We start from the raw sequence: 15,905 nt of genomic DNA on the forward strand, positions 1-15,905 counted from the left end.
CATAAAGCTGGAATTAGAGTTAAATGCACACTTGTCTCTTTAAGCATACTTCATTTGACTTAAACGCATACATAGTTCCATTTAAAACCCGCGGGTCCCACTTTTATTAAACTATTTGGCCCAACTCCCACCATTGTATCTATTTTTACAACCAGCCCTGCACCCGCGACTATTAACTCTTTCCCCATCATTGACAAGTTATCTTGTCGATTAAGGGAAAACATTTCCCTGCCAATGACGCTTTCCTGCCGAGTTTTATAGAAGACATTTTCCTGGAAACTTTTGTGAAAATCACAAAAAATGCTGCCAGGCAGCTTTTCCAAAAAAGGCTGGCGAAGAATGAGTTAAATAGACATATTAGGCATTGTAATGTAAATGAAAACAAGCTTTTTTCAGCCTAAAAGTGTTTTTTTATGACCCACCCCAACTCGCCCTGCAAATAAAGTGACAATTTCTTTACTTGCACCAACCCTACCCACGGGTCACCTATGGAAGCAGGAAGCATTGGAACATGCCATACCTCTCTTGGCCGTCCTCGTGCTGCCCAAAATTTGAGACCGCGTGGACAGTCCGCGTACGACAATGCGCATGAAAAGGTTAAGGGCCAATCACACCAAACGCGTTAATAGCAGTTGCAGGCGCCTTTCTTGAATGATATTCTATGGGCAGTGAGCGTATGCACCGGGTGTGCCTCATAAGCCTTGAAAAGTGAAGCCTCTGGCTCTTTGATCGCCCCCCGGTGGCTGGCTGCAGTACAAGTCATAAACCCCGCCCTCTCCATTGAAACGAATGGGACTCTGCTCTAAATAAAAAAAATTATTTACACTTCCAATAAAAGTTTCCGAAAGATGGTTTTGGTCCTTTCAAATAGTTTTTATCACGCTGATATATATTCAAGTGTTCATTATTGTGGTAAGTTTCATTTTAGCTAGTAATTTAATTTTATAGAAACGAGGCGTGTTGTTATGATTGGCGTGGTTGAATTGGTCGCGCCAGCGTTTGGGCGGAAGTTTGATACCGCGGCTCCGCCCCTGGCTCCACGGACGATTCCTTCTGCGCATGCCTTGGCTCCAAACTGACGTTTTTACGTAACATGGCGGCGACCGTGGTCGGACATTTTTGGCTTCAATTCATTACAATGGTGGGAGGCGACGTCGCGTCGTCCATCTTTTTTTACAGTCTATGGTATGCACGCTGTTTATGCGCGCCTTGCGTTTTTTGCCGCACACCCGTATATTCTTCCGTTAAGAGCTTGAAAAATAAACACTCCAGCCCAGTTGGTGGCGATAATCCGCCTTTGCCAATTGCAAGAATACAAACAAAGTTCCCGGCGTGTAGTAATACCGTACCTCACAGCACATCTAATACAAGTCAATGGAGTTGAACAAAACTACGATAAAACCTGTTGGAATGCGTCTTTTGCAGCGATTTTTGTGTGAGCATATCAGTGAACACCCCTGACCACTCGGTGAGTTTCACGTCATTGTAAACGGAAGTTTAATGCATTTTAATAAGGATTTTTCCAGTGCACCTATAGAGCCATTATAGAGGTGGGAGGTGACACAAGAAACACCCGAAAATTCTCGAGCCAGCATCATATGTCGAAATTTCAGTCAAAACCGTTCTATTTCATCATAAACAATCTGAAAACAGGGCTTTAAGTCTAAAATACCGAACTTGTCCTTTAAATTGCGTTTGGTGTGATTAGCCCCTAAGACAGGTCACAACACTACAAACAATTACACAAAGGCAATATACCGTGTTTGCACATACACCATTGTCTTTTCTTCTTTTGTTTTCAGTTCTTCCAAGACCAAAAAGCTGTGGAGCATTTTCATCACCATAATGTTTGATTTCTGTTCTTTGTTTTCTTGATTTTTGTTCTAAACTTTGTTTGCAATGGTGGATCAGCTACTTTTCTTCATCTATCCAAATTTTTTACGTACTGTAAATGTTGCGAATCAGTGCTGCGCTAGCGGCCTGGTAGAGTAATAATTTGAATAAAAAATAATTTGTATTGCATGGGAGCCGGATTCACAAAAAAGCTATACCCGGCCCTTAAATTAAGGTATTTCCTGACCTCTTCACACAATCTCTTATATATAATTGCGACCCTCAACCACAAAACCAGTTGTAAGTCGCACAGGTATATGTGTAGCAATAGCTAACAATACATTGTATGGGTCAAAATTATTGACTTTTTATGCTGGAAATCATTAGGATATTTAGTGAATATCACGTTCCGTGAAGATATTTTGTATATTTCCTACTGTATGTCAAATGTATTCATCAATAGTAATACTGTATGTGTAGCTAAGGACTTCATTTGGACAACATTAAAGGCGATTTTCTCAATATTTAGATTTTTTTGCACCCTCAGAATCCAGATTTTTAAATCGTTGCATCTCTGCCAAATATTGTCCCAAGAAACCATACATCAATAAAAAGCTTATTTATTCAGCTATTAGATGACTTATAAATCTAAATTTTAAACAAATTGACCCTATGACCCTATGGTTTTGGGGTCACATGTGGTTTCCTTGTAGGCTTTCTGGTCCATTCTGTGTTATTTATGCAGTCAACTACCTTGTATATCGATGCCCCCCTGGTCATCTTGTGGATAAACTCATTTCTTTTTAAGAAAATGAAATGCATATGTGCAACCTGCGCATACAAAGTACAAGCACATGTAGGTACAGTATGCGCATTACTATACCCGTGGGGAAATTTGCATCACGTGCACTGTGCGCTGACCCTCACATATGTGTATTTTTAGTCCTTAACACGTGTGTTTATAACAACTGCATACTAAGTAGGGCCGCAAGGGCGAAAAAGGTTAAACAGATTTCTGTTTTCTCAATATGTTTTCTACTAAACAGATAAAAGGTATTTCATTGTTATTATTTATTTATATTTTCCTGTATTTATGCTAAATGTCATAAAGGGAATTCTGTATTCAGCCTTACCCACAACATTCTCTCTCTCTCTCTCTCTCTCTCTCTCTCTCTCTCTCTCTCTCTTTGGTTTTTAAAATGTTTCCCTCTATGCCTAAGCGTCAGGTAATTTCTCTTAAGCTTTGAGTCAACAGTCTTATCTCAACTCTCAGAATTTCTTCCCGTTACCTTCTCTCATTCATCTCAGCTTAGCCACTAAATACATTTACAGCGAGTTGAAGAGGGAACACAATCCAACATGTGTTTAATTCAGTCCCGACTCCACCATTAAGAGTTACCCACAGGCCTGTTATCACACCGATAACAACACTTTACCTGCTGGTTGTTGATGGAGTTTTTGAAATATCAGTTTTGTCTGAATGTTTTAGGTCTCTGGATGAAAATGTGTTGATGCAGATATACTGGCGCAGGAACATAGCGGCTTTACAACTTCATATGTTCTGCTTAAGAAACGTCTATAATTCTGGGAATGATTTGAAGTTGTGTAGCTCTTATCAAAGTACATTTTACATTCACATAAAGTAATTAACATATGCGGTGAACTCTTTGTTTTAGTGATTCATGGACAGTGATGTACTGTCATAACAAAACTAAATTAAATGTAAAATCTCTCCATATCTATGGGTCATCCTTACTCTGTTTCTAGATGAAGTGAGAATGATTAGGAGTGACATCAGTGAGGCTAAGAGATTTGTGTCTGATAATGATGAGTTTATTTTGTATTTTATTGATAGACATCTGTGATGGATGCAGTGGAGAGCAGATCAGAGTCCAGCAGTGAGGAGGTGAGCGCACAAAATCATCTGATGGGAGGTGCTGCTTCTGTATATGTCTTCATTTCAGCTTTCTTCGTTTTAGAGATAAGCGACCATGCCTGTAAAACCCAGCTAACGTTATTTTTCTACATAAAATCATCATACGTGATGTATAGAACATTCTGTACAATATTATATTGATATCTTCAATACTGACTAAGATCAGCGATGTACAGTACATCAACGTCATTACCACCAAGCTTCCAACAGCGCTTTCAAACTTTATTCAACACATTTATAAACATGTTTCCTGATAAGAAAATACCCTGTGGATGAATGTTTGTTGGAAATTGTGCCCATGTTGCGTTGTTTTGAGATCAACATGGGTGATGAGTTGACGTTTAAAGTCCCATGTAGAAACCATTTAGCAACCACACTTTTAAAGACACTTTAAAGCTTTTACAAGGGTACTGGAGTCTAGTGTTTTATGTTATAGAATAATTTGTGAAAATATCTTGGGCTTGTGTTACCCAATATCTTATCTAATAAGTTTAACCAAAACCACATTTGAAAAACCCATCGACTTCGGGTTGATAGAACCGCCTACAAAAATACGTCATCCCTGTAGTTTGAAATATTGTAGCTTTTCAAAGTGCGCTCCATCTGAAATCTTTAGATTTGGACATAATGAATGCATAATTGATACATTTTTTTCAAAACATTTGAAAAAGATAAAAGCCTATTATATATATATCCATGAAGAAGTAGTTGCCACTCACTATATAATGCTATTGGTTGCAAGAATTTTCATTGCATGATGCCTTCTGCTGCACTTACTATTTATTTAAATAGACAGAGAGTACATAGTTTATACTGCAGAGAATTCAGTGAATTCACTTAAACACAGCCCGAAATCAAGACAATGATAAGTGCATGAAGTGTATTCTCAGATAACCTCAGATCGCAATGTATAATGTAGATGATCTTTTTCTAAGAGGCGGTTTCCCAGACAGGGATTAGGCTAGTCCTAGACTAAAATAAATGTTAGAGCTGTCCAAACGGAAAACAACTTGCACTGACATATCTTAAAATACATCAGTGCCCTTTGTTTTGCCTCAAAATGCACACAAGTAATGTTTTTATTAAGGCATGTTGTTAAAACTAGTTATATTACCTAATTAAACTAAGATCTAGTCCTATCTTAAGCTAATCCGTGTCCGGGAAACCACCCCTATACAGTGAGGAAAATAAGTATTTGAACACCCTGCTATTTTGCAAGTTCTCCCACTTAGAAATCATGGAGGGGTCTGTAATTGTCATCGTAGGTGCATTTCCACAGTGAGAGACATAATCTAAAAAAATCCAGAAATCATAACTATTTATTTGTATGATACAGTTTCAAATAAGTATTTGAACACCTGGCTATCAGCTAGAATTCTGGCCCTCAGAGACCTGTTAGTAAGCCTATAAAATGTCCACCTCCACTCCATTTATTATCCTAAATTAGATGCACCTGTTTAAGGTCATTAGCTGCATAAAGACACCTGTCCACCCCATACAATCAGTAAGAATTCAACTACTAACATGGCCAAGACCAAAGAGCTGTCCAAAGACACTAGAGACAAAATTGTACACCTCCACAAGGCTGGAAAGGGCTACGGAGAAATTGCCAAGCAGCTTGGTGAAAAAAGGTCCACTGTTGGAGCAAACATTAGAAAATGGAAGCAGCTAAACATGACTGTCAATCTCCCTTGGACTGGGGCTCCATGCAAGATCTCACCTCGTGGGGTCTCAATGATCCTAAGAAAGGAGGAGGAGCTGGTCAATGACCTGAAAAGAGCTGGGACCACCGTTTCCAAGGTTACTGTTGGTAATACACTAAGACGTCATGGTTTGAAATCATGCATGGCACGGAAGGTTCCCCTGCTTAAACCAGCACATGTCCAGGTCCGTCTTAAGTTTGCCAATGACCATTTGGATGATCCAGAGGAGTCATGGGAGAAAGTCATGTGGTCAAATGAGACCAAAATAAAACATTTCGGTCATAATTCCACTAAATGTGTTTGGAGGAAGAAGAATGAAGAGTACCATCTCAAGAACACCATGCCTAATGTGAAGCATGGGGGTGGTAGCATCATGCTTTGGGGATGTTTTTCTGCACATGGGACAGGGCGACTGGACTGTATTAAGGAGAGGATGACCTTCCCTCAGTTAGAGCATTGAAGATGAGTCGATGCTGGGTCTTCCAACATGACAATGACCCGAAGCACACAGCCAGGATAACCAAGGAGTGGCTCTGTAAGAAGCATATCAAGGTTCTGGGGGGTCTCCAGACCTAAACCCAATAGAAAATCTTTGGAGGGAGCTCAAACTCTGTGTTTTTCAGCAACAGGCCAGAAACCTGACTGATCTAGAGAAGATCTGTTTGGAGGAGTGGGCCAAAATCCCTCCTGCAGTGTGTGTGCAAACCTGGTGAAAAACTACAGGAAACGTTTGACCTCTGTAATTGCAAACAAAGGCTACTGTACCAAATATTAAAATTGGTTTTCTCATGTGTTCAAATACTCATTTGCAGCTGTATCATAAAAATAAATGGTTAAAAAATCATACATTGTGATTTCTTGATTTTTTTTAGATTATGTCTCTCACAGTGGACATGCACCTACGATGACAATTTCAGACCCCTCCATGATGGGAGTACTAAGTGGGAGAACTTGCAAAATAGCACGGTGTTCAAATACTTATGTTCCTCACTGTATGTCTTGTGCTGTAGTCTGAAGTAGTTCACACACTGCTCTCTCTCTCTCTCTCTGTCTCTCTCTCACTGGTCCTGGTTCTCTGTTTTCTGTAGGCCGTTGAGACTCACAGTAGACTTTTCCTCCGTCTGTGTCCGACTAATCCCTTTACCCCTACACCGTTTAAGGTTCGTGTCGTGTGTGTGTGTCCGTGTGCTTTTTTCTTTCATGTATATGCAGTTTGGATTTGATTTCATGACATTTGCATATACCTGATACTCTCTTCCTCTGCTTGATGAACATAGAAAGAAAATGCACATTTTCATTACTTTGCACATTTGATATTTGCATTATTTAAAAGTGCTTAGGCTGCCTTTCTAAAATGAAACAATTGATGATGTTTCTTCCGTGAAATAAAGAAGGTAAAACAATAAATGTCTCATAATTGTAGTTTTATATGATTTATGTGCTGTTTTATATGAGGACAAGAATTGAAGTGAAAAACATTTGGATTTGGAAATAACAGTAAATTGTTGAGTAAATGTTGACAGCATGTCTTAGGACTTGATACTGTTATGTGGGTTGCTGTGCAGACAGAGGGAGTGCTAAATAATGAGCTATAGATAATATTAATATTCTCAATTGATGATATTAATTATTTAAAAAATATATTTTGTGATAACAGCTGAATCGTGAGACTGGAAACATCTCTCCGGCGACATCCGTCCTCGTTCCACACATCGGTGAGACGGACACAGACGCTCTGATGGAGATTCCTGACTGTCTCACCCCTGATACTGATGAAGAGGAAGAAGAGGAGGATGAGTACGGCTACAGCTGGAGTGAGTCTTACATGTATTCATAACACACAGTTGACACCAGAGTGCGCCAAACACCACCTCACTCAAACGGAAAAGTTAAATTTGGGCACCTTACGTCATTCTAAACATCTATGACTTGAATTTGTCTGTGAAAACACAAAATGATATGGAGAATTATAGTATAAAAAATATTTATTTTGTTTTCCATTAAGAAAGAAAATAATGTAGATGTGATGGAACAACATAAAGGTGAACTAAAGAAGTTTAGGGTATATAGTATATTAAGTGTCAAATGCAAACAAGGCTAAGATAATTTTTTTTAAAGAAAAATGTTTGTATGGTAAATCTTATTTTTTAAGTGTTAACTGACCAGCAGGTGGCAGCAGAACTCCACAGATTCATTTACAGTGTCTTTAACGTGTTTGTTTGTTTGTGAGAAGAGAAGGTAAGAGAGCGCTATGGTGGTTTGCCGGGTGAACTGCACTTGATCGAGCTGGAGAAAGGTCGTACGGGTCTGGGTTTGAGTCTGGCTGGGAACAGAGACCGCTCTCGTATGAGTGTGTTTGTGGTGGGCATCGATCAAAGCGGCGCCGCTGGTCAGGATGGACGAATTATTGTGGGAGATGAACTTCTGGAGGTGAGGGAAACGCAGAGACTGAATTGATTCTTAAATGTGCATGCTTTTTTCCAGAGGATATGAACATTTTCAATACTTTGCATCTCATCCTGAAGAGGTGTGGAAGCATTTTATGTTCAAATGCAATGATGGTAAAGATGAGGTTGGACAAAAAAATGTCCAGACAAAAGACTTTATAGTTATGCATTTTCAAAACTGTTTTATTTCTTAAACATGTTTCAACTCCACGGTGAATCTGCAGGAGGAAATCCGGTCCAGATTTGTCCCGGAGTTTTCTGCTGTCTGTTTTTGCTGATGAATTTCAATGTTGCACACTTCCAATGTTTTAGTTTTTTTTTTTTTTTACAGAAATATGCATTGTTCAGTTTGTTCACCTTATGTGCAGTGTTTCAGTGTGTGGCTGTTATTATTTGACAATAAACTGATTTGTCTGATCATCACAGATCAACGGTCAGGTACTGTACGGCCGCAGTCATCAAAACGCCTCAGACATCATTAAGAGAACCCCATCGAAGGTCAAAATCATCTTCATAAGGTATGTCAGAGGTGATGGTGCTGATCTAAAGTCACATGTTAAAAACACGTTAACGATGATATGTGTTTGTGTGTTTCAGGAACAGAGATGCTTTGAGTCAAATGGCTGTTGGGCCGATGAATGAGTTTACAGACATACTGGATATAAACACAGAGGTAAACGCACACATAAACAGATAATACTTTTCATTATTTTTCTTTAATGTACACTTATAATTTTATTAAAAAATCATAAAGTAAATGTCTGATTCTCCCCTACTCTCTGAGTATGTTTAAAAGCACTTTAAAAGTTTGATATTAGTCGAACTTGAAGGTCGACATCTTAAACTCTCTAGGATGGAGTTTTCTTTATATGTGTGGACCTTCTGTACACTGATCTTTGTTTCTCTCTCTTACGGATGATAGGAGGATGGAGAGGTGGGTGTGATCCTGAAGGAGGATAGCAACAGAAATGGATGGATGAATCAGAATGTGGAAGATAATGGACCAAGGGTAAGAATCTGACAATCAACGTATAGTGGAGTTACTGGCCAGTTATCAAAAGATTTTCTGTTTAGCTCTCTTACGATACCAAAGCTGTGTTGTAGTCATATATATATTAGCATATATCTTATATAATTAAATAATTAATGATATGTTCAGATGTGAAAAGTGTGTGTAATGAATAACGCCACAACAAGTTATAAAAGCCCTAAACTAAGAAACTTGCTCTGACCCCACCCCCAGCTCGCCTCAGCCAATCAGATGTGCTCAAGATCAGACTCGGGAATCAGCCCTCAAACCTGTCCATCTTTGACATCTTTAACATCCGAGACTGAGCCTTTTAGAAGTAAGTAAAGTCAATCCAAATGGGTTTTGTTCACAAATCAGAACCTGTTTTTTTGTCATGATGTTTATTTTGGTCACAGGTTCAAGCAGATGTTCAACACCGGCGACCTTAGCTTCTGATCCAGTGACGTGTCCCATAATCCCCGGCTGTGAGACCACTATAGAGATCTGTAAAGGCAGAACAGGACTCGGGCTCAGCATTGTGGGCGGCTGTGATACTTTATTGGTGAATACACATCATAGTAGACATAGTGTTAGTAAACTTAAGTTAACACAGTTAACACACAGGTCTGTCCGTGTCACTCCTTGTGTCCAGGGAACAATAATAATTCATGAGGTGTATGAGGAGGGCGCTGCATCTAAAGATGGTCGGCTCTGGGCAGGAGATCAGATCCTGGAGGTGAAACATCACACTAGTCATGACTTTAAAACAGACTTCCCTTCCCTTCTTTTATCTCTTCATAACTTCTTGTTGCACCCCTCTTTTAAATGCCGGACAGGTAAATGGCATAGACTTGCGCTTGGCGACCCACGATGAGGCGATCAATGTTTTACGACAGACACCACAGCAGGTTCGGCTGATCATCTTCAGGGATGAAGGCCAGTATAAGGAAGAGGAAATGTGGGACACTTTGACTGTTGAGTTTCAGAAGAAACCAGGCCAAGGTCTCGGGCTCAGCATCGTCGGGAGACGGTACAAAAACATTTAAAACCAGGAAAATTAAATTATAGTGCTGGTCTGGCTAATAGGTGTCTGTCTGGGGCAGATTTTGCTGACTTTACATAATTGAATTCTGTTTTAACACGTCCTTGCTTGAAAGTTTTAACGCTTTACGTTTATCATCGTTTTATCATCTCTATCTCCAAACTATTCTTTGTCATATAACAAAACAAATAAACACATTTGGCTTGTACAGTTTTTGAGTTGTTGTTTATTGTTTTAATGTCAGGAATGACACCGGAGTCTTTGTATCAGACATTGTGAAGGGTGGAGTCGTGGAGAGTGATGGGCGTCTGATGCAGGGAGATCAGATTCTCTCTGTTAACAGTGAAGATGTCCGCTGTGCCACACAAGAATATGTTGCCGCTATTCTCAAGGTGAATATTACATCTGACCTCATCACAGTAGAAGAAATCCGGTTTAATATTTAAGTCAATATTTAATGTGAGACGGGTGCTACAAAATACTAAAACAATAAACAGACAACACTCTTGTGCATTTTTTCTGATTTATTCATAAATTAGCGCATGATGCGCTGTTCTTTTAAGCTTGCTAATAGTAGTAGTTGTTTCCATTAAATATTTGCACAAAACTTTAGCGTTATTTCTAAACGTAAGTGTTTTTATTAACCAATGTTATGCAACTAAAATATAATTGGGACTTTAAGCAACAGCTGAGAAAGGAACGGCTACGGCGACCGGAAGTATGCTGTCACACCGCCGTAGCCAAGAACATAAAAATCACTAAGCAACCGTAAGCAGGACAGCGCAACGCGGTATTTATTCATTTATTGAGAAACAAAAAAATGTCATTTAAAAAAGCAAGAGAAGCGTTGGTTTTGTCATTAAATGACAATCTTTTGTCAGAAGATGAGTTTTTACTATTGTATGATGTAAATAAGTTTAAAAACCTAGATTTAAGCAATACTTGAAAACATTGAATACTTAAAAATCTTTAAAATTAGCTTAAATTTAAAACATTTTAACAGATATTATATAAAAGACATGTGGTACAATCATAAACTGATGGAATTACAATGTCATATGCCATAAAACATAACATTTATTTACACAAACTCTCACGTTGTAGCGACTACGGCAAATCAGCTGTTCTCCCGTAGTAGACCGTTAAGCATGCGCAATACAACGCCAGAATGCCGTTGCCGTTCCACCAGAGGCTGTTGCTTAAAGTCCCTAATGAGAGGTGTGTTTGACTTTATACGGTACCACGCAAATTGGCAGGCGGATGACATCAAAATACTGTGAGAGCGACACGAAAGCATACAGAGCAGTCGAATCCCGAATCATTCGCTTGAGGGAACTTGTGTATATATATATATATATATATATATATATATATATATATATATATATATATATATATATATATATTAGAGCATTTTTTGCCTTTATTTTGGATAGTGTTGTAGTAGAGAGTTGACAGTAAAGTGTTGGGTGGAGATAGGGGAGCAGGATCGGCAATGTACCACAGAGATGGGAATCGAACTCGGGTCACCATGAACGCACTAGCGCTATATGTCAGCCCATTAACCACAGGGCTATCAGCGCCAACTCAATTTCCTTAATTTTAAGAGTAACGGTACATTCACACGGGGCGTAAGCGTTAACGCTTAACGGAACGCTTGTCTGAAGCGTGGCCAACAGCCAATCGCAGTGGCTTCAATATATGCTCCGGTCTTCCATAAACGTAATTGGCTGGCTCAGTCTATGTTATTTGCATAAGGCGATCTGATTGGCTGACGCACGCGTCGCCCCTTGAAAAGTTGAGAAATGTTCAACTTCTTCCGCGAGCAACGGCAGTGACGCGACACTGACGGATCCACAATTCAGTTCGGCAACGCATGATGTCACCCATTGAAAGTGAATGGGAAGCGTTAACGCTGACGCACCGTGTGAATGCACCGTAATGGAAACGCAAGTGAGGAGCTCCCTGATCTCTTACTTTATTTCAATTTGCAGACATTTTTCATTGTAAAAGTTTAAAACCCTGTGTCTAAGAGCTAAACGATAACTGTGTTGCTGGGATGACATGCGCATCCTGACTGCAACATGACCCTTACCCTATTGTTTTTGCTTTTGTTCACACAGGACGCGTTTCGGAAATGTTAGGGCAATGATACTACAGTAGGTCCCCTTTATGGATTTGGCCCCTAGAAAAAATTACAGGATGTGTTTGCGTCCACTTAGATCCAAAAACCTAAGGTCCAACCTAAGACCCAAGCGGGTTTGGGTTTAAAAGTTTCACGTGTGCTTCAGACACATGCATCGGGTCTTGGGTAATTTAAAATTCAATTTTAAATGCACATTTTAGCGATTACCTGGGTGTTATCATCAGATAACAAATAAATAAATGGAGACGTGGGCCAAATTGGATGCAAAGCCACCAGTGTTTCTTTCTGTCTGGTGTATGCGGGGCTGCAGACTGCACACACGTCAGTGCCGTTTACTTTTGGGTTAAAAAAAATTGCCACTGAATTCTCTTGGGTTTGTCTTGGGTCAAGTCTTTCTTTAAAAAATATTTAATGCACTTTGTGTTCTGATAATAAGTGATTAGGGTCGTTTCAGGTCGGGTACATTTCTTTGGACACGGGAAGACCTCTAGTCCACACAGAAGGCACTCTGGCAATTTTCTGGTATCGGTTGTGAAAAGGGTTATAAAATTAAACATCCTAGCATCCTATATGAATAGATATTTTTTGAGCTTTTAACATCAGGCCAGTCTTCAGCTTCTCAAATTAACCTATCAAGACAAATGTGTTATTAATAAAGTTGTTTTCTCTCATCAGAATTGTTCTGGTCCAATAAGAATGGAGGTGGGCCGTTTTAAGGCGGGGCCGATTCACTCCGAGCGTCGTCTGTCTCAGAGCAGTCAGGTTAGAGAATAATTATTTCTCTGTCTCTCTTATTTTCTCATCACTTGGATTTCATGTCTCTCTCTCTCTGTGTGTTTTTGAATGCAGGTCAGTGAGACGGGCAGCTGTAAAGTTCCTTCATATTCCAGCTGTGTGGCATCACAGGAAGATGCGGAAGAATCTCATGAACGTAAGAACACAGTGATGTTTTCACAAATGCTTCACTTTTCATATTCTGATATTTATTTTCAATCTGTCTCTTACTTTGTGACAGTGGTGGACCAAGATATCAGGATGGTTGAATTCAAAAAGGTGACTGAGATTTCTGTTTATACAGATGTTATATCATCTAAATGAAGACAAAAACATTTACAACAAAAAAACGATCTGAATGCTTTTCATGTCATTATGCTGTGATGTTTGCAATTTGATTCTGGCTGTGAATAGATTTTCCAGGATTGTCATTTTAGTTTGGTTTGTTTGTGTTTGTGTCAGGGTCCGACTGATTCTCTGGGCATCAGTATAGCTGGAGGGGTGGGCAGTCCTTTGGGAAATGTGCCCATCTTCATCGCATTGATGAATCCCAGCGGTCTGGCAGCACAGACGAACAAACTTCAGGTGTGTTGTAAGATTCATGCTGAGATTTAAGACATTTGGTCCCAGTATTTAAAGGTCTAAAGCTGTTGTCTTTGCGTTAGGTTGGAGACAGGATTGTGTGTATTTGTGGCCACAGTGCAGAAGGAATGACTCACAATCAAGCCGTTTCACTGCTGAAGAACACAACAGGCCTCATACAGCTACAGGTAAACACAACACATCAAGCAACACCTGATCTGAGTTCAGCTGATCTGAATGAGGTTGTCTTGTCTGTAGGTCGTTTCTGGTGATCCGACAGTGACCGGACCTTCATCAGAACAGACGGCAGGACTCACAGCCAGCAGTATTTTTCATGATGACCTCGGGTTTGTACCCACAAAACGTTTCCTCGATTGACTTGTCTTTGTCAGGTGTTGTCTTAATGTCATACCGACGATTTCTCAATGTTTGTTTTTTAGTCCTCCACAGTGTAAGAATATCAGTTTAGAGAGAGGACCTGATGGGTTGGGCTTCAGTATTGTCGGTGGTTACGGTAGCCCGCACGGTGACCTGCCAATCTATGTGAAAACTGTTTTTAGCAAGGTAAAGTTTTCGTGTAAATTCACATATATTGTGATCTGTAAGATGTATATATAATGTGTGTGTGCATTTGTGTTTGTAGGGTGCAGCGTCAGAGGACGGGCGACTCAAACGTGGAGATCAGATCGTTGCTGTTAATGGTCAAAGTTTAGAAGGCGTCACTCATGAGGAGGCTGTCGGCATTCTGAAGAAAACCAAAGGAAACGTCACTCTCACTGTTCTCTCATAAACACAACACTGTTATCACTTTTAAACACTGGATTACACACAAATGTTTCTCATACGTACTGAAGTCTTGCTATAACAAAACAAAACTACACCAGACAGCAGATGACTCTGGGCCGGATTCCCACCGACGCTGCCGACTTTGGTGCGGATCTGGCCCACAGTGGTCTGTTGTATGGCACACCAAGGGCCTTATTTATAAAGTGTGCGTATGGACAGATTTGGTCGTAGACTGTTCGTAGGCAAAAATCCACGGCAATGTTCACATTTATAAAAACGTTTTTTGACGTGGAAAAGTGCTTAGTGCCACATCAGGTTCTGAGCAGACGTACTCAAGATTGCTGCCGGTGTTTGGAAATTTAAGTCATTCTTGCTGCTCATAAACACTGACAGGCGCTCCTTTAAATGTCCATGACAATTGAGCATCGTTTAAAGGCGGAGATCTGAAACTGCTCAGCTGCGCACAAGTTCAAAATCATTTGCGATGTATTATATTTTACATCGTAAAGAAAGGGGAAATGAGAAATGATTGCGAGATCAAATTTAGGATGGTTTCTATGCAGCATTTTATAAATGAGACCCCAGGTTCCTGGCAAATGTGTTTATTAAACACTTTTTATAGTAATATGTAAGTAAGAACTATAAAATAAATTGGCAAGATGGTATACTGTAAAAAAACTTCTACATCACAATATATATACTTCAGATTTATTTACTCAAGTTTTAGTCATGTTTGTCAGTGATGGCAGACAAAATTGATTCATTTCTTGTCACGATATTCAAACCACACAAATGAAAGCTACAGAAGATGGAAAGACTTTTAATGCGTCTGGATTTAAACAACATTTTCCTCACGATAACTTCAGAGTAACGTGCACAAGACTAGTGTTAGTTAGCTTTATTTTTAAGGCTTTTAAAAGTCTTTCACATTTGATGAAAGTCATACAGTTTTGGAATGAAAATAGGACAGAATTGTAAGTTTTGGGTGAACTATTCAGTTTGTTAGTATTTTAATAATGAAAACTGTATCTTTCCTGATATTAAACTCAGCATAAAATGTATGCAATTTATGAAGACAAAGCGGAATTATGAAGGTGAAAATTGTAGGATGAATAATGTGCTGATGTACAGTATGAAGTGTTTTTCTTGAGGGGCATTTTAATGAATTTTATGAAGTTTTGCCTTTGTGTAATATATAAACACTTAGTATTCATGCTGATTTTTCTTTGCACAATTGTTTTTCTGACACAGTATTGGGTTTTACTACGTATTAAAGAATGGAAGTGAACTTCAAAACTTAACCTAATGTGTTTTATTAATAATGTTTCAAAACAATATCGAAAAAACAGCATGAAATGACATGAAAATGCTCAAATGTTAATAAAATTGACAGCGTTATGAAATCGCAAAATGGTCTTACAATAGCAACATGTAAAAACGTTTTGAGCTCGTCTACTTTCGACCACATTGAGTTAGTCAAAAACGCATTCGATCGTTTAGCTTTGTTTTAACAAAATAAAGTCGGCAATATAACAGGAAGCTAACAAATCTCTCATGATGTGGTGATGCGGTGGAGCAGCAGCATATCTAAATAACTAAGCCAGTAGAAAAAAACAACAACCCAGTGTTAAAACTCGGAATACTTTA

General features: G+C 39.2%; 1 protein-coding gene across 1 annotated transcript in view; it reads left to right on the forward strand.

The window, feature by feature from the left end:
• The window catches only part of LOC135783394 (multiple PDZ domain protein), a 65,470-nt gene extending 49,911 nt beyond the window's left edge, over nucleotides 1-15,559 (forward strand). The window contains exons 27-46 of the mRNA XM_073813686.1: nucleotides 3,689-3,739; nucleotides 6,561-6,632; nucleotides 7,130-7,286; nucleotides 7,706-7,902; nucleotides 8,346-8,437; nucleotides 8,517-8,592; nucleotides 8,842-8,928; nucleotides 9,163-9,265; nucleotides 9,345-9,490; nucleotides 9,581-9,664; nucleotides 9,765-9,958; nucleotides 10,215-10,362; nucleotides 12,792-12,878; nucleotides 12,966-13,047; nucleotides 13,132-13,169; nucleotides 13,353-13,475; nucleotides 13,556-13,660; nucleotides 13,731-13,819; nucleotides 13,913-14,036; nucleotides 14,116-15,559. Coding sequence (XP_073669787.1) covers nucleotides 3,689-3,739; nucleotides 6,561-6,632; nucleotides 7,130-7,286; nucleotides 7,706-7,902; nucleotides 8,346-8,437; nucleotides 8,517-8,592; nucleotides 8,842-8,928; nucleotides 9,163-9,265; nucleotides 9,345-9,490; nucleotides 9,581-9,664; nucleotides 9,765-9,958; nucleotides 10,215-10,362; nucleotides 12,792-12,878; nucleotides 12,966-13,047; nucleotides 13,132-13,169; nucleotides 13,353-13,475; nucleotides 13,556-13,660; nucleotides 13,731-13,819; nucleotides 13,913-14,036; nucleotides 14,116-14,262 — 2,202 coding nt within the window. The 3' untranslated portion in view covers nucleotides 14,263-15,559. The remainder of the gene's footprint in view (nucleotides 1-3,688; nucleotides 3,740-6,560; nucleotides 6,633-7,129; nucleotides 7,287-7,705; nucleotides 7,903-8,345; nucleotides 8,438-8,516; nucleotides 8,593-8,841; nucleotides 8,929-9,162; nucleotides 9,266-9,344; nucleotides 9,491-9,580; nucleotides 9,665-9,764; nucleotides 9,959-10,214; nucleotides 10,363-12,791; nucleotides 12,879-12,965; nucleotides 13,048-13,131; nucleotides 13,170-13,352; nucleotides 13,476-13,555; nucleotides 13,661-13,730; nucleotides 13,820-13,912; nucleotides 14,037-14,115) is intronic.
• The last annotated feature ends 346 nt before the right edge of the window (nucleotides 15,560-15,905 follow it).

The sequence above is a fragment of the Paramisgurnus dabryanus genome, chromosome 2 (genome assembly GCF_030506205.2).
Source record: "Paramisgurnus dabryanus chromosome 2, PD_genome_1.1, whole genome shotgun sequence".
Lineage (NCBI taxonomy): Eukaryota > Metazoa > Chordata > Actinopteri > Cypriniformes > Cobitidae > Paramisgurnus > Paramisgurnus dabryanus.